General features: G+C 38.5%; 3 protein-coding genes across 13 annotated transcripts; 1 reads left to right on the top strand and 2 right to left on the bottom strand.

Annotated features, from left to right (window-relative positions):
* Positions 1 to 4,456: 4,456 nt before the first annotated feature.
* Positions 4,457 to 12,792, bottom strand: LOC105693164 (serine/arginine repetitive matrix protein 2). Of its 6 annotated transcripts, none has more exons than XM_048649938.1 (14): positions 12,637 to 12,792; positions 11,027 to 11,141; positions 10,815 to 10,930; positions 10,611 to 10,737; positions 10,324 to 10,531; positions 10,018 to 10,248; positions 9,668 to 9,924; positions 9,443 to 9,571; positions 8,207 to 9,360; positions 7,766 to 8,122; positions 7,486 to 7,623; positions 6,971 to 7,159; positions 6,699 to 6,844; positions 4,457 to 6,608 (listed from the first exon to the last, which is right to left on the bottom strand). In XM_048649938.1, exons 2-14 carry the CDS (start codon positions 11,093 to 11,095, stop codon positions 6,490 to 6,492), a joined length of 3,240 nt encoding a protein of 1,079 aa, XP_048505895.1. In that variant the 5' UTR covers positions 11,096 to 11,141; positions 12,637 to 12,792; the 3' UTR covers positions 4,457 to 6,489. The 6 variants fall into 6 exon arrangements, with proteins under 6 accessions (XP_048505895.1, XP_012268335.2, XP_012268341.2 ...); XM_012412912.3 differs by having other exon boundaries at positions 10,018 to 10,230; XM_012412918.3 differs by having other exon boundaries at positions 10,018 to 10,230; positions 10,477 to 10,531.
* A 301-nt stretch (positions 12,793 to 13,093) lies between these two features.
* LOC105693165 lies at positions 13,094 to 18,688 on the bottom strand. Of its 4 annotated transcripts, XM_020856439.2 has the most exons (4): positions 18,396 to 18,688; positions 17,752 to 18,242; positions 17,204 to 17,261; positions 13,094 to 16,285 (listed from the first exon to the last, which is right to left on the bottom strand). In XM_020856439.2, the coding sequence occupies exons 2-4, from the start codon at positions 17,931 to 17,933 to the stop codon at positions 14,894 to 14,896; spliced, it is 1,632 nt and encodes a 543-aa protein (XP_020712098.2). In that variant the 5' UTR covers positions 17,934 to 18,242; positions 18,396 to 18,688; the 3' UTR covers positions 13,094 to 14,893. The 4 variants fall into 4 exon arrangements, with proteins under 4 accessions (XP_020712098.2, XP_012268342.2, XP_012268343.2 ...); XM_012412919.3 differs by having other exon boundaries at positions 17,752 to 18,688; XM_012412920.3 differs by having other exon boundaries at positions 18,102 to 18,687.
* Positions 18,689 to 18,897: 209 nt separating this feature from the next.
* LOC105693175 (ubiquitin carboxyl-terminal hydrolase 16) lies at positions 18,898 to 23,749 on the top strand. Of its 3 annotated transcripts, XM_012412939.3 has the most exons (14): positions 18,899 to 19,295; positions 19,693 to 19,832; positions 19,915 to 20,105; positions 20,189 to 20,375; positions 20,454 to 20,621; positions 20,705 to 20,926; positions 21,000 to 21,262; positions 21,348 to 21,550; positions 21,620 to 22,000; positions 22,070 to 22,265; positions 22,337 to 22,634; positions 22,721 to 22,993; positions 23,055 to 23,239; positions 23,324 to 23,749. In XM_012412939.3, exons 1-14 carry the CDS (start codon positions 19,211 to 19,213, stop codon positions 23,394 to 23,396), a joined length of 2,865 nt encoding a protein of 954 aa, XP_012268362.2. In that variant the 5' UTR covers positions 18,899 to 19,210; the 3' UTR covers positions 23,397 to 23,749. The 3 variants fall into 3 exon arrangements, with proteins under 3 accessions (XP_020712101.2, XP_012268362.2, XP_012268361.2); XM_020856442.2 differs by having other exon boundaries at positions 18,898 to 19,295; positions 21,623 to 22,265; XM_012412938.3 differs by having other exon boundaries at positions 21,620 to 22,265.
* Positions 23,750 to 24,073: the final 324 nt, after the last annotated feature.

Genomic DNA, 24,073 nt, shown 5'->3' with positions numbered 1-24,073 from the left:
CAAACTTTCAATTTTCAGAGCCGGCATTCTAGAGCTCTGCATTATCACTTCCGGTTGAAAGCATGATTGAACGATCAAAGACACAGGCATGCATGCAGTCAGTCCTGCAATGCATCTGTTGCTCTCTCTTTCATATAAGAAATAAATAAACAGGGTGGAACGCATGCACATGATGAGGCACCAGGTCTCGGAATACCTCCTCGGTTTTCCTGTTCTCCTGATACCCAGAAAATTTTTTATCCTAAATTCTAAACTTCGAAAACGCTGTTCTAAAGCCAGAAATAATTCTTTTCCTCCTGTATCTACGATTTATTGAATAAATAAATACATAGGCAGGCATATAGTTAGTTCTACAATGAATCAGCCGCTTTCTTTATCAGACTAGAAATGATCATGAAGGATTGAATGCATGCACATGATGAGGCACCAAGTTTCGGACCACCTCCTCGGGTTTCCTGTTCTCCTGATACAAATCTCCACTTTTCGACAAACTTTCAATTTTCAGGGCCGGCATTCTAGAGCTCTGCATTATCACTTCCGGTTTAAAGCATGATTGAACGATCAAAGACACAGGCATGCATGCAGTCAGTCATGCAATGCATCAGTTGCTCTCTCTTTCATATTAGGAATAAATAAACAGGGTGGAACGCATGCACATGATGAGGCACCAGGTCTCGAAATACCTCCTCGGTTTTCCTGTTCCCCTGATACCCGAAAATTTTTTTGACCAAAATTTGAAATTCCGAAATACCTCCTCAGTTTTTCTGTTCTCCTGATACCCAGAAAATTTTCTTACCAAATTCTAAATTCCGAAATACCTCCTCGGTTTTTCTGTTCTCCTAATACCCAGAAAGTTTTTTGTCCTAAATTCTAAACTTCAAAAACGCTGTTCTAAAGCTAGAAATTATTCTTTTCCTCTTGTATCTACGATTTATTAAATAAATAAATACATAGGCAGGCATATAGTTAGTTCTACAATGAAACAGCCGCTTTCTTTATCAGACTAGAAATGATCATGAAGGATTGAATGCATGCACATGATGAGGCACCAAGTTTCGGACCACCTCCTCGGGTTTCCTGTTCTCCTGATACAAATCTCCACTTTTCGACAAACTTTCAATTTTCAGGGCCGGCATTCTAGAGCTCTGCATTATCACTTCCGGTTGAAAGCATGATTGAACGATCAAAGACACAGGCATGCATGCAGTCAGTCCTGCAATGCATCTGTTGCTCTCTCTTTCATATTAGGAATAAATAAACAGGGTGGAACGCATGCACATGATGAGGCACCAGGTCTCGGAATACCTCCTCGGTTTTCCTGTTCTCCTGATACCCAGAAAATTTTTTATCCTAAATTCTAAACTTCAAAAACGCTGTTCTAAAGCCAGAAATAATTCTTTTCCTCCTGTATCTACGATTTATTGAATAAATAAATACATAGGCAGGCATATAGTTAGTTCTACAATGAATCAGCCGCTTTCTTTATCAGACTAGAAATGATCATGAAGGATTGAATGCATGCACATGATGAGGCACCAAGTTTCGGACCACCTCCTCGGGTTTCCTGTTCTCTTGATACAAATCTCCACTTTTCGGCAAACTTTCAATTTTCAGGGCCGGCATTCTAGAGCTCTGCATTATCACTTCCGGTTGAAAGCATGATTGAACGATCAAAGACACAGGCATGCATGCAGTCAGTCCTGCAATGCATCTGTTGCTCTCTCTTTCATGTTAGGAATAAATAAACAGGGTGGAACGCATGCACATGATGAGGCACCAGGTCTCGGAATACCTTCTCGGTTTTTCTGTTCTCCTGATACCCAGAAAATTTTCTGGCCTAAATTATAAACTTAGGAAACGCTGTTCTAAAGCTAGAAATCATTGTTTTTCTCTTTTATCTACGCATGTGATGATGTGCGATATGGTTTACGCATGAATATATTACCAACAATGGATATCAACTGATGATGCATACGGGGATGTAATAATTGATGACTGAACAATCGACGTATTGGTTACAATCAGTTTTTATTGATAAATTAATCGTCAAGAATACATATTGAGAATTCGCAATGGACAATACAAATTCATTTTTGTATACTTATGATTAATGCGTTACAAGAGTACGGACGATAGTTTCATTTCAATTAACATTCAATTATTCATTTCTTGTTCTCTGAGATACGAGACGTATACATTATTATTAATTTCTACATAATTATCCACTCGGAGCACATAATAATTGGATGTATAAATCACCAAACTACATGATATCGTATAGTCCAGTGGTGTAAATGCATCGAGGATAGTCTTGTATTTTCTATGCGGGTGCGGTGCCATCGTTGCTTCAGAGGCTGTCCAATGCTTTCCTGGAAATGAAAATGAAAAAAAGGTGAGAAAACATGATAAAACTCAACTATAGCTTGTCGGGTCTTTGTCCGGGAGAATTTCAGCCCACAATAGATCCTCTTGGAGGTTACCGGCAGCATCCGGTACGAGTCCCGTTTGATTCGTGTCTTCTAATTGTAAGGCTAGAAGAGAATTTCCTTGGTTTGCCCGAGCCTATAAATACTTGCACAGAGCTGTACGGAGGCCTCCGAGATGCAGGTAACCTGAAAACAGCATCGGAGTGAAAAGAATCATATCAGTCAGAAGAAAAACCAGTGAATGTTTTCGAAGCTCACCAGCGGGGCTCTCAGCAAGCCAGAAAACCTTTGAAAAATGTTTTGAGTTTCGGAGAGAAGAGTAGAGTACGTTGCACTTTGTACATGTTGCCGAATGTCACGCGTTAGAGATTATAAATTAGATAAATTTTCACAATTTTCTCTGATCTGGGTGGTTACCTGCGAACGTCATTTGCGCTTGGAGCCACACACGTCAAGGTGAACGAGGGAGACCATCAAAATGCCAACAAATGCAGCCCAGTAACATTCCAGAATTGTTCCATAATTTTTCCTGGATTTTTTGTTTTTTTATTTGATTTTCCAATTACCGTATCTTCCTCCGGTCCTAAAAGCGTTTTATGATATGCAACTGAAGTTACACCACCTTAGATTGATTCCCAATTATGATCTGATTTTTTCTAAATTTTTCCGATTTTTTAGTTAATTATTCAATTTTCCCGCCCATTTCTTCAACCCCTGTCATTTTCTCTAAGCTCCGCCCACCGCGAGTACAGCTAGCGCCATGTGGCGGAATTTCGGTGAACTGAGACCAAAAAAACCAAGGCGTGGATGCGGGCCTCTGAAATTATTGGTCAGGCATTATTTTTAGGTCACGCCCTTTGTCTCTAAGCCACGCCCATCGTGAATACACCTAGCGCTACATAACGAAAGTTTTGCGAACTAAAACCCAGACAAATGCACATAAAGTAATTGACCAATGATCGGTTCATTGTTCATCAGTCGGTACATAATCATCAGTCGGACTGTAACCATCAGTCGGCACATAATCATCAATCGGACCATGACCATCAGTCAGTACGTGATCATCACACTGACCATCAGTCAGTATCTAATCATTAGCCGGACTATGGCAATCAGTCGGTACCTAATCATCAGTCGATACATGTTTGTCAGTCGGACTTGACCGATCACCGGTCAATTACTTTATGAAGACTCATCTGAGTTTTAGTTCGCAAAAATTCTGCCACATGGCGCTAGCTGTACAAGCGATGGGCGTGGCTCAAAGAAAGAGGCGTGGTCTAAAAATTAATTTCAGAGGCCCACACCTACTCGGGGCCGCTGAAAAATAATTTTCAATTTCGGTAAAAAATCGGAAAAAATTGCAAAAAATCAGGGAAAAAACGGAAATCTGGCATGACGTACCTTCAGTTGCAAATCATTAGGCGCCTCCAGGCGACGATACGGTAATTCAAAAATCGAAAATAAATCGGAAAAGGGAAATCATGGACAAAATTGGGAATAAATCTGGGATGGTTAAACTGAGTTGCATTTCTTGTCACTCTGATGGTCTTTCGTCACACAGACGTGTCCTGCAACCATATTACATTTTTGGCTCAAATATTGGAAATCTGAAGACGCTTGATTTTTTTGGATTTTTGCCCAAGAATCAACTTCTTTTTTACCGGTTTTACGAAGCTCCTCCAATAATCTCGGGCCCGATCCGAATCTGTAAGCTAATCTCAATTTGTTTCTGCAATTGATTGAGTTATCGTTAATTTACCGCTCAGAATACACGAAAAAAACAAGGAATCTTGATGTGATTTACCCCTAGGTGAATTCAGTAAACGGATTCGTGATTGCAATCGCAAAAATTTGAAGGCTTCAGCCTTTGATTTATTCAAATTTTTGGTAAAAATGTTAAATTGTTCTTAAATCTATCGCCTGACTGGTTTCGATACTGCTAACTATAATTTTGTCAGTAAAATGGATAGGACTTCGGATTCAGTTTTGGTTATCATGTGATAAATAACACAAGTAAATATGAACAGGAGTGATTGCCAAACAAACTTTGTCTTTTTTCGGTTAATACACGTATTATTCGCAGTGATGGTGTGTAAAAATACAAAGTCGAAATTGGAAATGGTCTGACGGACTGACCAATGATTCAATTGATCAAATTCATCAGGCTGTACAAATAATTTTTAAAACACACTGCCAAACGAGTATATGGGGTCTCTAATAAACAGAATCTGATATATGTCCGAATTGATTAGGTTTTCATCTGCGTGTGCTGATATACTCGTTTCAGATTCATAAGATGCCTATTTGGATTCAAATGAACTTTGAGTTCCTGTGCGTCAAGCATGGTATTATGATTAAAAAAAAAAAAAATACTTGATCAGAAGACGTTGATTTAAAGCATCATTAAAAAGTTAAAACACAGCACTCGCAGTCTTCCGCTAAATAATAGAGACCACCATTACCCTTATTAGCGCAGTGCAGCAGAACCATTGAGAATAGATAGGGTAGTAAAACTAAGGTATTTGGTATTTCACCACCAATTTACATCCGGTCTTCATGTTTTTATTTATTCTTTTAGTATGATTCATCTTGACAATATGAGGAAACTCGATTTGCCGAATAGCGCACCAACTTATACAATAATAGGATAGCAATATTATTACTGGTAAAATTTTTCATTTCAGAAAATCGCTATAGTTTTTCCAGCAAAATTATTATCAATGATAATATTGCGATCAAACCGTGACGGAATTGCCTTATTTTAATTTGAATATATTTTTTCTCCCAATTCCTTCTAAAACCGTTTTTAATGTTTACAGCAGTTTTGATCCTAATATCTGTTACTAGTCGTTGATACAAAGAGAATTACGTAGAATCGACTCGCAAATTGCTTTGTCTACTATCGGAATAGGTACGATTTTGAAAACATGCTTTGTTCACATCGTTTACGACTATAATATTAGCATTCCGCCATTCCATACGCCGAATGTTTCAACGCAAAGACTGCAATTTCTGATGATATTGCTACTGCAGATCTTGTCACAATTGCTGTCACATCATACTAGGCAGGAAGATTTTCCAATCGGAATATAGGCAGTAAAGACGTGTCTAGTTATACCACGATCATTTATAATTAAGCGGTATGATAAAAATTTGATGTCTGAATTAAGGAAAAGTAGAATAAAATAAAATAAAATGAAATAAAAATTTAAACAAATTTGAGTATGAAACGATGACCTGAATCTTCTTAGCAACTCTTGATTTCGTACATGAACAGAGCTATTTGCGTTGAACAATTTTTAAGTAACTGAAAATGTGAAACCTAGGTAAGACTAACATTCTCTACGATTTCGCGTACCGCGAAGTATTCGAAAATAATTAAAAAAAAGTCCAAGCAACGCATGATACGCATACACACAAACATTGTTCGATAGTGACAATTTGAACACGACGTTCTGAACATAAAGGAAAATACAATTTTCAGTCGTTATGGATTGTACTCGGAGGACTTAACATTGTACGTACAAGGTTTATTCTGACTGATGCAATCTTTCCGGGTGTACCATGTTTACGATCATACCAAAATTGACAGTCAGATACTCCTTTCGTAATCATGAATCGAATTGTTGAGTTTTGGTTGATTTTTTTACAAAAACTTAAGAGAAAGAGATGATAGTATCGCATAATTAAACGATAACTTTGGCTTCCGACGAACGAACGATGTAGGGCAGAAAGAAGCCATAATTACTACGCATTACTCAATAAGTAATCACTTGTAAACGTACAGTTTCTATCTAATATACATTATGTGAACCTTTACTGTTCAGTGGCTTTACCGATTAGCAATGGTCAATAGATATAAAGGTTCGTGCTTAGGATTAAAATATCAATAGAGGGATTAGTTTAGCAATATTATCTGCGCGCACCTTTCAAATACTACAGAATTATTACATTTATATCACCATCATCATCTTCCCAGCTCTTTTTACAATCATAACGTATGATTGTGACGGTACAGATATCGTTACTATGTTAGATTTACTATCAATATACGATACATGTGTCAAACCTTTCTCTTACGTAGTTTTGCTTGTGCCTCCTTCAGCAAGAGATCGAAAGAATTGTCCGATTCCAACTTAGAACCTCCTCTACCCCCTCCTAATGAGTTACTCGCCATCCCATCTATTGCACAAATAATTCATCGATTACTAAATTTTTTCAAAACTCAAGTTATCGGACCAATAATTCATTTAAAATAGATCATCGACTCACCAAGATCGGCGTATTTCACTTTACAAAATGCTCTTCGGCCACCGAAACACAGGTCATACCTAGGCTGTGACGGATCGTCATTACCATGCTCTACCGCTTCATATGCATCATTTTTATATGCAAACGTTACAAAGCCATAATTATCTCTGTAAGTATGATAAAATGAAAGGAAGATCAGTCTGAGTGGCAGAATCAAGAACAGCGAATAGTTTTTATCCACTCGATACTTGTGCTCTAAAATTCGAAGTTATTTAAAATAACGGGCGGCTTACCCATGCTCACGGAAGTGTACACTGATGTCTACAACCGGACCAAAAGCTTCGAATCTCCTACGGAGATCGGCCTTCATAACACCTTCTTCTAATCGTCCAACATAAATTACTCTTCGTTCCTCTACCTGCCTTTGTTTCTCTCGGTCGGTCCACGTATCGTATGGCTTCCTTCCGAGACTAGAAGAAGACCTGATTGAAAGAGAGAATGAGTTAAAAATATGGATAAGTTGAACAAGGGCATCTGAAAGTTCAACCAACAGAACTTATTAAGCAATAGGATTAATGAAATTCAACAAAACAATTATAGAATATTATTATGAACAAGAAAATCAACAAATCATATAAATATTCCACCACCTTTCCTATATTGTCTGCACCTCGGAGTTTCACAGATCATATTGAGAAGAAAATAACTCGATAGAAATTTTCAATGATGCATTAAAATTCCTTAGGTACACGATGAGCGTTGGAATAACCCAATACTATTCACAGTTGAATTTAAGCAACATTTTTACCTCCTCCAGCTCTGGTAGCTGTGACTGCTATCAGAGGAGTGCCGCCTGGGCCTATCATAACTTGGAGCGTGATCACGTCTCAGCCGTCGACGGTGACCTAATGTTTTACCTTTCCCAGAATTTGGGGGAGTCGGAGACCTACAATCCCCATTTTTCTTTTAGAAATGACAATCTATTTACGACTTATTATTCATTTGAATTAGCTGCTGCAGATTTCTTTTTCCCGATAAACTGCCGTTGGAAACACATTTTTGCTGGGAAATTAATGAAAAGAAATTACCTTGAGCAACTCGAGTATCTGGAAGAAGACCTCGACCTCGATCTCGAAGTTGAACTCGATCTTGACCTTGACCTGGACCTCGATCTCGACGATCTGGAAGATCTGGAGCGTGACCTAGACCTAGATAGAGATCGCGAGGTTGAACGAGATCTGGAACGAGAACGCGAGGACCAACTGCTGCTGGAGCTAACGGAGCTGCGGCGGTGGCTGATTCTTCTTCTTCGTGTCGTGCTGCGTCTATGCGATGTACTTGTACTTCTGCTTTTACTGCTACTACGTGACCTAGAGCGGCTCAAACTAGAACTATCTCTTCGCCGTCTGTATCGTCGATTTTTTCTATCTCTTATTTGATCAGTTCTGCAAATATTCAATCGAAAGTTTACACGTGCTCAAAGAATAATCTTCATCTCCTCAACTCTTTTAAATTTGAAGAAAACATACCTCTTCTCGTTATTAAGCGTATTGTTTTTGGCAGGGCTATTGAAGACTGTTTCATTTGTCTGTATTCCTACATCATGCGTGATCACCTTAGGTCTATTTTTTTCCTCCTCTACGTCAGCTTTGGGTTTCAATACGGAGACAATTTCCCTTTCGGACCAGACCGGATTCTCCGGGTCATCTTTAATCGGCTCGGTCGTTGTAGAGACGTGATGAATATAAATCAAAGTCATAGGTTGAATGGGTGAGTTAGTCCTGCTGTTATCGCTGCGATTCTTATCTCGTCTACTACGGTACTCGGCAAGATTCAGCTTCTTCCTAACTGGTTTCTGAACGTCCTCATTCGCTTGCTCAAAGTCTTGAACGATTATGTTCTGCACTTCACCGTTAGAACTGTTGGTAGTGGTAACTATACTTTCGTTGGGGTTACTAGTTATGGCCAAAGTCGTTGGCGGACCAGTTGGTGGTTTTTTCAATACGGAGACCATTTGCTGTACTTTGGGATTACCAGTTTCCATACCTACGATATAGGCGCCAGCTCTCCTGCCATTCGCAATGTCTAACACAGGCTTTGTCTTGGTGAGGACACCCTTCCGCAGTTGCAAAATACTTGTGGCAAGAGCAGAACGTATTTTCATTTCGTGCACGGGGGAAGGCTTAGTCACGGTCTTGCTGGTGCACAAGTTATTTACGATAGTGGAAATACTAGTCGTAGATGTCGTAGTGATATTTGTTTGTTTGAGGAGACTATCTTGATGTGGTTCTTTCGAACGTTCTATCGCGATTTCGCTGATTTTAGTACCGGAGGATTTCACTGCCGATGGTAATTCTTCGCTCGCATCGCTAACGTCACCGGATTCCAAGCCACTGTCTTTTTTAGAATTATGATCAGCCCAGCTGTCACTGGATTTAGGCAAGGTTTTCCTACCCGTTATACGACTGCCGGTTTCAAACTTAGCGGCACGTACAGTCTGGGAAATTGACTGTTTAGAACTATCGTCTTTTTTCGATAAAAATTTTTCACTGTCACTGCATTGTCTGTCGAATTCTGCGTTGCTCTCTGAACAGCTCGTTATCGGACTCGCACTGCTACAGTAATCGTGATCCAACTGAACCGACCCATCGGCTCTTCCGTTTCCGTTGGAATTACAAGTTACCTGTCACCGTTAACAGACACATGAGATGGATTGCGCTTTTCCAGAGTATAACATTCGGAAGTCTAGATTTTCAGACACTTACGATTTTCAATAGTTTATTACGAGAGAGAGTAGCTGCAGCGTCTTGCATACGGGTTCCGCTACTTCGAGTTCCAGATTTTCTGGTCGGTATAGCTGGAATCAACGGTATGACCCGTTTGCGTCCAGATGCCTAACGCCGAACATACCTCTGATTTAATTCAATTTTCAACGAGAGACGAGTCATTCGGACCTCAAATATCTATTACAAAAGCTGTTTTCAATTCACCTTTATCCTATCGATAACTTCTTTAGGTAGCGAATCCATAATATTTTGGTGTAGGGTGGAGTCGACAGCTTCAGCTGGCTTTTTATTTGGAGTTAAAAGAGATTTACTAGCGCCGCTAACCGATTTACTGTGATGAGCAGAGGGAACTTCACTCGATGTGATTCCCTGTGAATAGCTAGTGATCGAAGTGCGAGGAGTCACAGCTTCCGAAGCTTCGAACTGTTCCAAGAGACTTTTCACATCTCTAGCCTCTAGTACTGAAGGAGATGCAGAAACTGTTATTAGTCAAAATATTCGAGCATGGATATCCCATTTCAACCAATGCCTCGAATGAGAGAGCAAACAATTACCTGGTACTTGTTCGGAAACAGTTTCCACATCTATACAGTCTTCCATCTCAGTCTCTCTCGAATGTGTGAATTCTGTTTTCTCCAGTTTGATTTTTTTCATGTCAGTGGGCGCTTTGAGCTTGACTGTGCGATCCTTTCCTCCCACTGTGTCATTCATCTCCGTTTTAGGCTGCTTCAAGCCCGAACATATCGAGCTTTGAGGTTTCAACTTTGCTGGGGAATCAAAGATGACTGAAGTTTCTGTCTTTGCTCATTACCGTACGAAATTGAAAACCCGGTAGATCAAACACGGGGCTATTTACAAACCTATTCGCTGTGACTCGGAAAAATCTGACTTTTCAAATTTCGCTTTATAAGGACTGCCGGACTTTTGTTTCTTGGGAGTAGGGTATGAACAAAAGGCGGGTTCATCTTCGAAAATGTTATCTGGAATATCAGTGGATACTTTTTCAGGCATACCTATATCAAGTCCCACCATGTCTTTGACGTCAATATCTTCTTCTGGATCAGAAGCCTAGAAAATGAAGGATCGTCACGTTGTTAGAGTTACCCCGAAACAGGAACTACGAGTGGCAACTCATCTTCAAATTTACCTGTAGAGAGCCTATATGCTCCTGCCAATCTGTGAGCATTTTGGCAAAGTCCTCCTTGATGTGTTCCATTTTGGGGTAAACTGTAGCAACACCGGAATCCGGCAGTACGGCCATATCGCCGTTTAACCTACATTGAAATCTTTCCTCAATAACAGGTATAATGCAACGATTCTAGTAGGGACAAAATTTTTTTTTAATACGCACTCTTGTTCTGTACCCCATAGAATAGCTGAGGAATCTATTCTGGAGTCCAAATTATAATGGAAGTCATCTTCCATCAACTCCATGAGCGAACTATGTGATTCTTCCAATATATCATGCTTTAAAATAGGTATAACGGTAAATTGGTTAGTGAATAATGGACAAATGAAAATGTGATATCGACTTAATTCTGCTCATCAATTGAGTGAACTCACTTGACCCAATGGCGAAGAGAAACCTGAGAAGTGTTCCTCATCGCGAAAATTCAAGAATCCAGTTTCCATGACCTGCCCAGGTTTGTTATGAGGTTCTTCCAGACTATGTGGCAAACTGCAATATATGTTGAAAAACATGAGAAAAAAAGTAAATAAAAGAAAAAGAGACCAATGGATAAAAGTTTCTTGATAACTGATACGAGGGATCGTGAGGCGTTATAAATCAGAATTCTATGTTATAAGTAAATTACTTATTAAGTATTTACATTATAATAAATGTAGACACAGCATATACAATCAAGGTTCATACAAATAAAATAAGAATAACTATGATACGCGACTAGTTTTCGTAAGTTCTGTGAAAAAAGACTATTTTTTTTTGGCTGATCTTCCGAAAGAGCTATAACATGTGACGCGTTCGCAGATAACGGTATGCAAAAATGCTAACATTGTAACGTCACGCGATAGAGCATGTTACAAATAAGAACTATCAAAGATAAAATAATAATCTGATGTTTACGATCGAATCTAATAAATCGGCATAGATGGAACACATAGCTATTTAAATTTAACAATAATCAAAATAATGCCCGAAATAAATCAATCGCTATGAGGTATCGTATTGCACCGACTCCGAAGGCATTCACACCGTGGTTACCTATATCGCTGTACACGCGGGTTATTAGGTTATGTTTAGAATTATTGGAAAATTTAGGAGAACTCCTGCCAAATTGTTGCGAACAAGATTTCTATTGTTGAGTTTAATTTATAGAATGGATTTCACAAAACCTCATAATAATATTTTTATGATATTCGACTCAAAAAGTACACAGCCGCCACAGTCACCATACCGTTAACGAATATCAATTCACGTGTGCAATTCATACAACGAACAGACTTAAAGCTCAGACGCTTACTTTTTCAGGCGTATAAACTATACGGATTTCGAGTTTCTCATCAACGTTACGCACGCTTAATAACTGAGAGAAAAATCTCGCACAATATTGGACTTATCGATTGATTATTTATCTATGAAATATGATTATATCCCAGTAGTAAGCGGCATGCCTCGGTTAGGTCAGCAGCAGCACGCTCACTTCACTGATTCATTGGATACTCTTGCGTGTGTGCGTCGATATTTTTCATCGACACATAACTACACGTGTAAGAGCGTGTAAGAATCGCGCATTCACCGCTATATTTGCAAAAGTATGTGTAACGAAATCGCTTGCCCTTCGAATATTTCGTTCACCTCGGACAAGCGCGTGAATGAGATACGAGCGAGGAAAAGCCGGGAATGACGATGGTGTTGGATCGGCGCGTGTAAGTCGAGGCCTTTCAGGGTTGATCATATACGAGTGACATACAATTAATCAATCGTCGTAAAATCATCCGGACAACGTGTACCGCATGGAAAACACACGCCTGCACAAAGGTCCACCGCCCCAGCAGGCAGCAGGCGGCAGGCAGGCAGCACTGTGCCCACATATTTAGCCCACAATCTTTGTTATAAATAAACCTGATCACGTAACACTAAACTCTCAAACTTAGAAACTGGTATGAAATCGATCGCACGGTTACACTTTTTCTAATTAACAATCATTACTTACTTCTTAATTCCCTATTTATACCGATACAAAATGCTATTCTCGCCACACATGTGTCCACTCAACACTGCCAGAGGCACTAGTGTCGGCCGTCTCTCGCACGGACACGAGCGCGAATATTACATGAGGGTCACGGACACTGACGCACTAAACGCAAGTGTGGCGAATCACTACAGACACGCTGTTCGTTGTCCAGACACCGTCTGCAACGAGAAGACCCGATCAGACCCGATTCAACGTCTTCACGTGACCCGAAAATTTGCGAATTTTCGCGGAATTTTGCTGATCGTCCCGACATCGAAGAGGCGGGTAGCTGGGGCTACGATTCAAAAAGAGAAAAGTTGTAAAAATCTGGAATCGTACAAAATTAGGAGATCTTCCGATGCTTTCCGGCAACTGAACAGCTTTTCTGTTTTTTTCTTCTCGGTGCATGTATAATTAATTCTTCATACAATAATAATGACACAATAATCTTGGATACTTTATTAAAAAGTTATACTTTTTTATGTACAAATTTTATACTTTCATAGAATATCCGCGCCTCTTAACTTTGATGAAAATAAGGAGATATAGAGTGTATATTTTTTCAAATACCATTCGGTCTCTAAATGAGGATAATGCTTTCTTATCAGTCTTGGCTAATTATTTATGAAAAAAAAAGTTGAAAGAAAATTCTCTTATTCTAGTATTTGGCATACTGATTAACAATTCCACAAAATAAATCAAAGCGAGAAAGCAAATATCTATTTCAAATATTAATTTGAATTGTATCCAAGTGCCCGATGATTAATATCCTTTGAAAAAAGTGAGCTGAAAGGAAGCACTTTCTATGATGTAAACTCAAGAAAAATGGTTTTCAGAGCTGAATATTACATGGAAATCTCATAATGTAACAATATAGCATTTACAATGTGCATAACTGTAAGTAAATGCAGGAAAAAAAAAAGTATGAATCACACGAACAATGCCTGCTAAAACATTTAATCGGGATAGTACATTTCAACGGTATGAGTATGAATAACTGGCTAATTTTTCGGTTTTTTTCATCATTTAGAATAAAAGGAAGAAAAGAAAAAGAGCAAGATAAAAACGGCAATACATACAATACTATGAACTAATCGAAAATTATTTTATATTTGATATTGACTATCTTTATCGTGATAATCAAATATAATCTTAGTATTAGAGTTACTAATAATACCATCGCGCTAATCTACTCTCAATTGTTTCCATATCTTGAAGCGATGGTGGTATAAAAAATATATGTATAAGACTAAACTTATTACTTGATAATAATAGATCCAGAATTTTTTTCCGGTGTCCTCAATATATTCAGGACATAATTAATATGTAACAAGCATTGGCACACTTGAGAGTTTTTCAAAGAAGTTTTGAGGAGTTACAGAGTTAATAAGATACGATAAAAAATTATTCCCAACGAGTTGGGAGGATTTAAAAATGGGGAATAAAATTTTGAACTTTGAACAGGACACTACAAGTATAGTTACTAATATTTCCGAATAAAAATTATTGTCCTAATTTCCTACCTCTATAGATGCCAGTATAGGTGATACAAAAATATGGCGGAAATGTGAGAAGAATCGCTAGCCTTGTATCTTTAAAATTGTAATTATGTCATGGTGATATTACAGCGGAATCAGATTTAAATCAAAGAGAAGGCGGTGGATTGTCGTAGTCTTTACTCTCGACTTGTATAAAATAATGGTCAGAAATATTATATACGTAATAATAATAAACTTAATTTGAAAATAATATTAAATGAAATAATTTTTTTTAAAACGATATCGGTGACACAATTTGACAAACCTTAACAATATCTTAGCTGAAATATTCGAGTGATTATTTTTATTGGCATAAACTGCTTTCAACTATTTATTTTGTTTGTGGCTCAAATAGCAATCACTAATTCGCTGATCAACAATATTTTCAAAGTAGAGAAACAGAATTCTGCTGCATTGTTTTAGTTGCCATATAGTGTGACACTGACATGCTGCATTGAAACAGAATTACGTAAGTATATTAAAAATTCCGTCGATCAGAATCCTTGGTGAGAAAATAATAAAAGCAGATCTACACTCAATTATTTTCAGCTATAATCTGATCGGACACTTGTGTATCAGAGTCATACGATGCGATGCGTAATTCATATAATGTGATTAAATAATTCTGACGGCTTGGTCATAAGAAGGTAAAAAAAAAGAAAACCTTTTACACAAACTTCTACCTGCTTCAAATGAATTTACATAATGCTGCACCATTTTTTGGCAGCTCCCGACTGCTCCTGAACGACTTTTTCATCGTTTGTAACAATTCCACTGATATCCAATTTTTCTGGCTTAAATTTGTAGGCGTTGACATTTGGTGTTGATACTTGAATAGGTCTGCGAAGGCCCTGCAGAATTCCAATCGAAGTGTTGAAAAGACTGCTCGCTGAATCAGTTTTGACCTTCTTAGCTTCGCTGCAAACTTCTGGCTCAAGTTTACGCTTGCGTTCTGATGGAGTACCGTTGCAAGTAAATGTTTCGGATAAACCAGTGCGATGGCGAAGGATTTTATGATCTCGTGACTCTTCGTCAGGCACAGAAACAGTTGACATGTTGACATAAAGCGAATTATTAGGTGTAAGTCTATTGCGAACTGTGACATGGCGCATTCTGTTGATCGAATGTCTCCCAGATATGTTCCTCAGAGTTCTGCCAAATGAAGAATCTTTGCACGCAGGTTCGGACATGGAGCTTTCTCCAGTAGTCAGATCATACAGATGAGAATTATCCTTGAGACAGTCATTGAGCCGCACGTGAACATCTTTAAGCACAATAGAGGCATCAAAGGAAACAAATGAGATATCGTCATTTGTCTGCTGAGGAGGCAATTCTTTTGCTTTTTCAGATTCCATTTGGGCAAGATCGGATGCTTCTGACATCTCAGAGGTCGTTGACTCAACTACATCTACGGAACAGCTTTCAGTATCTGCCAAATCCTCACTTTGGTCGTCCTTCTCATTTGCAACATGTCCATTTTCTTTTTGTGGCTCACAAAGTGGCTCTTCTTGCTGCATTTTGTCTTGAATTTCTGGCAATTCTTCGGGACTTTCTAATTCCTGTTTCAGTGAAGCTTTCAGAGGACTGTCTTCCACCATAAGGTTCAATTTGACCTCATGCTCTTCAGTTTCTTCCTTGGAAATACCTCTTTCCAAGGATTCAGATACAGCTTCATTTATAAGATTTATTTTAACTTCCTTACCAGCACTGCTAGGGCCATTTTTGTCAGATTCTGGAACAGTAATTTCTCCTTCTATTTCTTGAAACTCTGGCTGTTTTTCAATATTGCCTGTTTCTGGCTCTGATTCATTTTCTTTCCTGTTGCCATCCGTAACACTGCTGACTATGGTATCGCATTTTTTGGATCTCATAACTTTGTCTATGTCTTCTATATTATCTTCATAGACATTTTCAACTGTCTGAGACTCCGACTCTTCTGATTTCGGGTACATTATTGTCGGAGGTTTATTTTTCAGTACTTTTGAAGAGATTCCTGATTTAACGACTTCTCTTTCGGCTGATACTGATTTTGTTGAAGATTTTGGTAAGCGAGTAATTGACGATTTAACCACTGGACTTCGGAGTTTGCTCTGTAAGAGAAACAATACCATTAAAAAAGGCACCTTTACCCATTCCATTGGGTTACAAAACACATTAAATAAGCTTAAAAAATAAGTTAATTAAGTAATAGAACATTTTGCAGATCTAATAAAAAAGAAAGAAGACGAAAAGAAAACTTTCTAATACATTTTGACTCTTCTACATTACCTCTAGGCCAACTAAGTTACCAGTCTGGTTATGATGGCAACTATCGCTTAATTATACCGACCTGCCTGTTTGTTCAGTTGTTTCAATGAGTGATGGTATTAACTATCATTCGATATTGTTACTCATATCTCTAGTTGTGAAATAAACCTGGATGGAAATCACCTGAACTACAAACTATTGAGAGAATTGGAAATAAGATACAAAAATTTGCTGGAACTAAAACCAAAGGTAACTCTGAACTGAAGACCTTTTTAATGCCTGAGATTGTGGCAATAGGTGCAAATTATTTCAACCATCACTTAAATTGAGCTATGTACTATGTATTTTCAAGGTTGTTAGGAACGTACTAACAGATTACTGCCTCAAGCAAGTGAAATATTACACGTTGATACAGATAAGCGCAGAGTTGTTAATGAGGTTTAAGATAACTCCAAGGCATAAATGTAATATCCACAGATTGGATAACTCCTGATATCAACTACGCATGATCCTCAAAACTGTTTATGTATTCTACATCAGAATTTAACAACTGATTATTCGGCTTTGTCTCTCAAGAAGAGGCATATCAGGTAACAGTAATGTAGTCTATGAAATTCTATCTGTTTCAGCTGCCCTTGACTCTCTGGCTCTATGCTAACCAGCTGTGATTGTTTTTCCATTAAAAGGAACTGACAAAATATTTCATCAGACAATTACATAATAATTTTGAGATTGAAAAATCATCTGCATTCATAACACACCTTGAAACTCTTGCTGCTGGTGGCTTTCAAATTCTTCTGTACGTTCATAGGTTTTCCTCTGAAACAATAGGAAAAATTTAACAAAAAAATAGAAATTACACAGAATCAATATTTTTGCGTGTGACAGATTTAAAACCAAAGTTGTTTGCTAACATTTATAATTGTAGGAGATGAGAGGTCAAAATAACTATTACCTAATTAATCCCAGATCAACTTTTCTTATCTAATTTTCAATGTTTCATGAATAAGCGTCGGTGTTCTATCCACTGCAATTGCGGGACAGCTAACTTAACTCTCGTATCGATCGCCGTTCAAATAATTTCTGTCTATACGAAGATAGATACAAGGGATCTGCAGCAATTGTGATTACCGGATTGTAAAGGATTTTATGACGATGGAAATTCTGAAGGAGTATATGAAGACAATGCAGAGCGCAGTGGATTGATGAATTGAATGTCATTTCATTCTATGATTTTAATTTAGGTATATCAAATGAACAGATGATTATGCACAGATTGATTGGATTTGATGGCTTGGATTTTACAAACCTGTTAGTATTCTCGTTTTCATGCTGCTCGGAAGAACGCGGCGTTATTAAATCGGCACTGATCATATTCTCATGTTTTGATGAAGAAGTAGTAGTAGTAGCAGTGGATGAGTTTTTTAATCTCCGAACGTACCTATTCCTCTCATCACCCTCGGGTGCCGCCTTCTTTGGCGTTTTACCCATGGTCCCCAAATGATAATTTACACGCCCTTGATTCCCAACGCTAATATATTTCACTCCTTGCTTTACTTTCTCTCTATTTTTCGTTATTTTCCAACTCTCCCCGAATGTTATTTACTTTGAAAATTTTTTCAACACGTAATTAACCGTTGAGAGATTATTTTAAGGTACCTTTTTGGAGGTGGCGTCTCCTGTCTATCATTCACAAGTCACCACATAACCAACCGTCGTACTGACGAGACGAAGGAGACGGCGACGACGACGACGACGCACAAATGCCTCACGAGTAATTACGAGCCAGCAAACAGCAAACTTAACAAAGCAAATGACTTATACAAAAATCGTAAAACGACGCCGACCGATAACTCGCGGTATGCCGCAAAATTTTTTTAAATTCTACAACCACTTCCGGTGGCAATGGATAAACTATAAACTTAACCGCTAGCGTAAAATTTTCTAATATACCGTTCGTGCCCTTGCCCTTTGCAACTATTTTTCTCCAGTCGTATATGGGAAGATTTCTTATAGCTTCGCGTACCGGCTTACCGGAATCAGAAACTCCTGAACAAATTCTGGTATTCTTATACACCGCAGCTAATTATCGCTGAATCGATTCAAATGTATATTCATTACGTAACTTTACAACTTGTAGCTAACGGCTAGCTAATTGTTTGGGAATTGAAAACCTTCGAAGCGGATGCAACGCGGAATCTCAAAGCAATGCAAACGTGTGTGAGAAGCGTTGACGTGTGTATTTGTAATTTACAACCGGCCGGTGAACCACGGTGAACCGAGAACTCGATCGAAATATTTCTCAGCTAACCGCGCCCCCTTTTCTCGCTTATTGAAGTACCGCTGGTACTGCGCTTTTAATTTTTGCCATTGTATCTTGATTTCGATTGGTTCTTTGCACTTCTTTGCTTCACAAGACGAACGTATTAATCCCCGTCAGGCAAAGATTTTTTAGTTCATGCCGTTAGCCACAGCCAGGGCCATGCTAGAGTCAAAAACCGTGACTGCTATGAGGTCGAAATATTAAAAATTGGTGTTATCTAAATAAATTACAATTCGTTGCAAGTAACATTGAACTTAGAGTAGTAAAAACCGAGTACCTGTGGCCCACCGACTTTTATTTGAATCACATGTCAGTATCCTTCGTGGAATCAGTTCAATTTCGTGCTGGGGTAGTATGACAATTCATACGCGTTAGTGGCTATAAAGTCAATGCTGCTATTCTGCGATCATTAACTGTGATTAAATAAATTATTCTAACACCAAAAATGGGGAAAAAACGTAACAGACAACATGATGTCTCAGAGGAGAATGCTGGAGAGTCAACAGAATCCTGCGAAGAATCTAGCACAGGTTTAATGAAATTCCTAGCAATTTTAAAACCACATCAAAGATGCCATCATGTGCTTTGTTCCTATCCAAATGCTTTACCGCAACTAACACTGCATTAAATCCATTAATATTATCAGTAAGCTTCAAAGCTTTCCAATAGAAAGACCTTTATGATTTTACTATTGAAGCAACCCTACTAATACTCTATTATTTTAATACCCGTGGTATCAGAATGCAGCCCGTCTTCCAAAAACCTACGACATGAAGTATATTTCTTTGTTCCAACCTTATCTTTTGCTAACCATAAGGCACATGAATAGTATTGAGCATATAATCAAAATCTCTGGTTCTAATACCTTTTAAAAGTGCAGCTAAATAATATTGAAAACATAAAACTAATTTTTCATGAATTTTACAGGTGCAAAGACTTGTCCACATGTTCGAAAAGCGATAGATTTGTCAAAAGTCAAAAAAGCCTTGAAGATTACTGGCATTGCTAAAGAATGTGCCGAATGTGTCAAAGCTGGAGGACCTCCTATTGGGGATGATGACGAAGGGGTCAGTAAAACTTTTTTACAGGTTGCTTTTCTGGGATATGGGAAGAATACCACTTTATGAAACTTCTGATTTTAAATTCCAGTACGAACCGTTTATACCGATCCTTTGGATCTGCTTGCGTTGCGGTAGCCAAGGATGTGGTCGAGGTCAAAGACAGCATGCCCTCCAGCATTACAAAACACCACGGAGTGAGTGCCATTGTCTAACTTTAGACACTCATCGATGGAGCCTGTGGTGCTACCAATGCGAGAGTGAAATCAATGCGGATTCTAGGTGACGATGAGTAAAAGTAAAAATACTGAAAAGGCAAGAGAGTACAGAAGTTTTTACCCCAATATTTTGATTTTTGTTTTTAGAAAGAAACTCTTAGAATTAGTGGAATTTATAAAGAAACAAGCAAATACTGCGATTCATTTGCCTCCACCCAGGCCAATGTTGCCTGTGATTGCGCTTCAGTATGATGAGGATGAGAACATTAAAGAGGCAAAAGATTTAGACAACAAAAAAAAGACTACAATTCCCATGAACTTGTCTAGAGTTAAGGTGCGAGAATCTGTCCAATTGTGTCAAGTTAATCAAGTTCTTTCCTCAAGGATTAAATCATTTGCAATGGTATTTCAGGGACTGACAAACCTTGGCAACACCTGCTTCATGAATGCAGTATTGCAATGCTTAGCGCAAACACCATTCCTTATCAAGGTATTAGAGGATCTTCGGAAACCCGGTGAAAGATTTCTGCTTCCAGGTGGAAAGTTTAAACCTTCTGCTGATGCTGAGGAAATAGAATTGGTGGGTAAATCAGAGGTTTACTATTCACTGTTACAACTGCTGCTACGCCATCAATTTTTTGCCCTGATGCGTTTGGTTTTCAGCCTCCGATCGAAGGTACATTGGGTTCATGGGGAGATATCACTTCGATACTCCATTTTACTTTAACAGATATGCAGTCTCACACTGGCTCAGACGTTTGCATACCGTCGCTTCTGTTGAAAGCCATAGCTTTTAGATTACATCAATTCGGAGGTGGAGATCAGCACGATTCACACGAATTACTTCGCCATTTACTGGAATTAGTACGAAATGAAGATTTAAGGGTGAATTAATTCTTCATATCTTGCCATTTTAAATAAGTAATCCACTTCTTAAGCAATTGTTTTTATGTTTCAGAGATATCAGACCATAATTCTGAGTAAAGTCGGGCTCAGTGGAAAGACAAACCCACACGGTGTAGAGGAAAATTTGAAATCTAGAGTAAAATTTTACGGAAATCAAGCTGGTGCTCGACTACTAGGACCAGAAAGAGTATTCAGAGGAGTTTTGGTGTCCACTCTAGAATGCTTAGAATGTCACCATTCGTCACATCGTACTGAGCCGTTTTTGGATCTAAGTTTGCCTGTCATGGCAGACAAACCGCAGCCACCTGTGTTGAAGTAAGAAGAAACTATAGACGTTCTTGTTCTTTTCATCATCTCTGATGAAATAAAGTATTCACTCTGATTAACTGAAATTGTTTAGGAGAAAAAATAGCGGTTTAGAAGATACGTTTGATCTAATGGGAAACAGCACCTCCAGTGCTCCATCTAAACACCAGTTGAAAAAAGAACGAAAAGCAGCTAGAAAGAATCGCAAAAATAGGAGGCAGCATTCTGCTAATGGCGACTCTGCTTCAAACCAAAACAGTATCACGGAAGAAAATCAGGAGAACAATTCAGACAGTGGTTCGTACTAATGTTCCTCTGTGAATTTCTAGTCTGTACCAAATACAACCGAGGCAAATCTGTTTCCAGAAGAAAGTGATGCAGACGTAGAAGACAACATCGAATCTGAGGCTTTGTCGCGACCAGAAGTCGCAGAATCTGGGTACAGCTCGGAAAAACCGTCGGCTCTTGCCAGCCCAGTGTCTCCGGGGTGTTCGACGCCTGCTAATAATCGACAAAAAAATGATATTGCTCCTAGCAACCTGCTGATCGAAAACGAGACATTACCGCATTTAATAGATAATACAACGGAATCGACTAACCTGAAGAACAGTAGTTACGTGAATACGCAATATACTCCTAGCCCCACAGACGTCTCCATGACTGATTTGACACAATTGAAATTTACCGCTGAATCATCTAGCTCTGAAAAAATAAATACAAGCATCAATGAGAGCCCAGTTAGGCCTGGTAATATAGACGATTCGAATGCAACAAATTGGCTTTTACCAGACCTATCATTAACGAATTCCATGACAGTTAATTCAGACTTAACCAGCCCTGAAGGACCGACAGTCAGCCCACTGAGTACCTCAATCACGTCTAAGGAGAGTCCTACCAGTCCTGTGTCCAGTGCTGTACAGAGTCCCTGCGCTGATGAAATAGAACGACCGATATCCAGGCTGGATCTTGTGAAGCAAGATATGTTGCGTGACTTCATGGACGGTTCACCGAGGTAAGCCCGGCTTTTGATTTTGAGTATCTGAAATGAACACGACAAATGATTGACCAATAATTCCTGCTAAGGGTATCTCCTGGGGACGTGGAATCGAATAATTTCCCCACAGATAAGAAAAGGGAATACGAAGGGGGATCCAAAAGTACAAAGAAGGAGCATGTTAATCACAACGGTGGCGTTGAGGAAGTAACATTACGTTTTTCGCGGCTTGGTATGAACAGTAACGGGCATCAATCCCCCTCTCGTTACCCAAGCGAAGATGGAGAATGTTCAGTTCAGTCTTGTCTGAATCAGTTCACCGCATTGGAACTTATGAGCGGAAATAACAAGGTTGGCTGTGAGGCATGCACAGCAAGAGAGAACAAGGTCGTTATAAAAAAGAACATGCCTTTCACATATGCACTATACCCTTCAGATGAAATAATACCTAAACGAATCTATTATCATTACAGGGCAAAGAAGCCAAGGGAGGGAAAATGGTCTGCTGTCCTAGTACAAAACAATATCTAATTTCTAGAGCGCCTGCTGTACTAATTTTACATCTGAAAAGATTTCAAGTCCAGAGAGTTGTATTTCGTAAGGTTACAAAACCCGTAGCTTTTCCAATTACACTTGATTTAGCTCCGGTATGCAGGGGAAACGGTGGCCCCAGAATTTATTCTTTATATGGAGTTGTAGAGCACAGTGGTACGCTTCACGGTGGACACTATGTCGCTTATGTTAAGGTAATCAAATGATGCAATAATATATGAGCAGATGATATTTAATTCGATACTTTCATTATAGACGAGGCCGCTGTTGACCCCTGATGATCCAAGGTGGTCATTTTTGCCAGCGAAGGATACACAAGACTCAGAAGATAGTCCGAGAAGTGGAAGTTCAGAAGATTCTGAGGGTGATGAAGCGTCGGCCAGACCTCCGTTAACCTGTGAACCTCCTCCAGGTCGATGGTACTTCATTTCTGACTCGAGGTAAAAATATATATGTTATTAATTAATAGCGACAGCCTCTGCAATTGTTGCAATAATGAGACCTTTATGTTCTATAAATTCCAGAGTAATGGAGGTAGACGAGACGAGAGTTCTTCAGAGCCAAGCGTACCTCTTATTTTACGAAAGAATTCTATGAGTGAATAAAATTTGTAATAAATAGAAAAATAAGAATAATTAGCAACTAATAATGGGATAAGAATTGTTCAAAGTACGTGAAACTGTAAATGATTTCATAGATAAGATACTGAGCGTGTAAAGATTTAGATAAAACAAACGAATTTCTTTTGTTTGCAATTCTCGTAACATTTTGATAAGGTTTACCGATGGATCATTGTTTTTTTTCTTCTTCCATCTAGATGTATGAAAGCTAAGTGTTCTCTTTATAGTCTACTAGTTCGAAAAACAAAATATACTCGCCAAACGTTTTACTAAAATTGATTTGCCAAACGGATGCCTCCGTGCCTGAATAAAAAAAAAAATTAATATAAACTTTCAGAATTTAATAAAACAATAATATTCATTAGTAAATTAGCAATTATTTGTAAATTTGCCGCGCGTACGCTATAAAGTTTTTGTGATACGTACAATACGATACAAGTCAAATAATAAAATTCTTCAATAAAATCAAATTGTAATTAGCAATTTCATCTAGCACGGAAAAAATTTATGTTGGTTTATATCCCTAAAATTGTCCAGTTGATCCCTATAAACATTGTTTTTCTTGTTTTTGCCTGAATGAATTTTTTCCCCTTATTTTATCTTACACATTACCACCTTTACGTTGTACTCTGAGGTTTTACTCGAGAAAACGTT

This window comes from Athalia rosae, chromosome 2, assembly GCF_917208135.1.
Source record: "Athalia rosae chromosome 2, iyAthRosa1.1, whole genome shotgun sequence".
Lineage (NCBI taxonomy): Eukaryota > Metazoa > Arthropoda > Insecta > Hymenoptera > Athaliidae > Athalia > Athalia rosae.
Note: the sequence above shows the minus strand (reverse complement) of the source record. Positions and strands in the feature narration are given on the sequence as shown.

Coding starts and splice junctions, on each gene's coding strand:
- LOC105693175 (XM_012412938.3), top strand. CDS start 19,211: ATGGGGAAAAAACGTAACAGACAACATGATGTCTCAGAGGAGAATGCT. Junction 20,376..20,453: donor TGAACTTGTCTAGAGTTAAG/GTGCGAGAATCT, acceptor ATGGTATTTCAG/GGACTGACAAACCTTGGCAA. Junction 22,994..23,054: donor ACTATGTCGCTTATGTTAAG/GTAATCAAATGA, acceptor CTTTCATTATAG/ACGAGGCCGCTGTTGACCCC.
- LOC105693164 (XM_048649938.1), bottom strand. CDS start 11,095: ATGGAAACTGGATTCTTGAATTTTCGCGATGAGGAACACTTCTCAGGT. Junction 10,532..10,610: donor AGCATATAGGCTCTCTACAG/GTAAATTTGAAG, acceptor TTCATTTTCTAG/GCTTCTGATCCAGAAGAAGA. Junction 8,123..8,206: donor ACGCTTAATAACGAGAAGAG/GTATGTTTTCTT, acceptor GAATATTTGCAG/AACTGATCAAATAAGAGATA.
- LOC105693165 (XM_012412919.3), bottom strand. CDS start 17,933: ATGGGTAAAACGCCAAAGAAGGCGGCACCCGAGGGTGATGAGAGGAAT. Junction 17,262..17,751: donor GAAAACGAGAATACTAACAG/GTTTGTAAAATC, acceptor CTATTGTTTCAG/AGGAAAACCTATGAACGTAC. Junction 16,286..17,203: donor CCAGCAGCAAGAGTTTCAAG/GTGTGTTATGAA, acceptor TTTCTCTTACAG/AGCAAACTCCGAAGTCCAGT.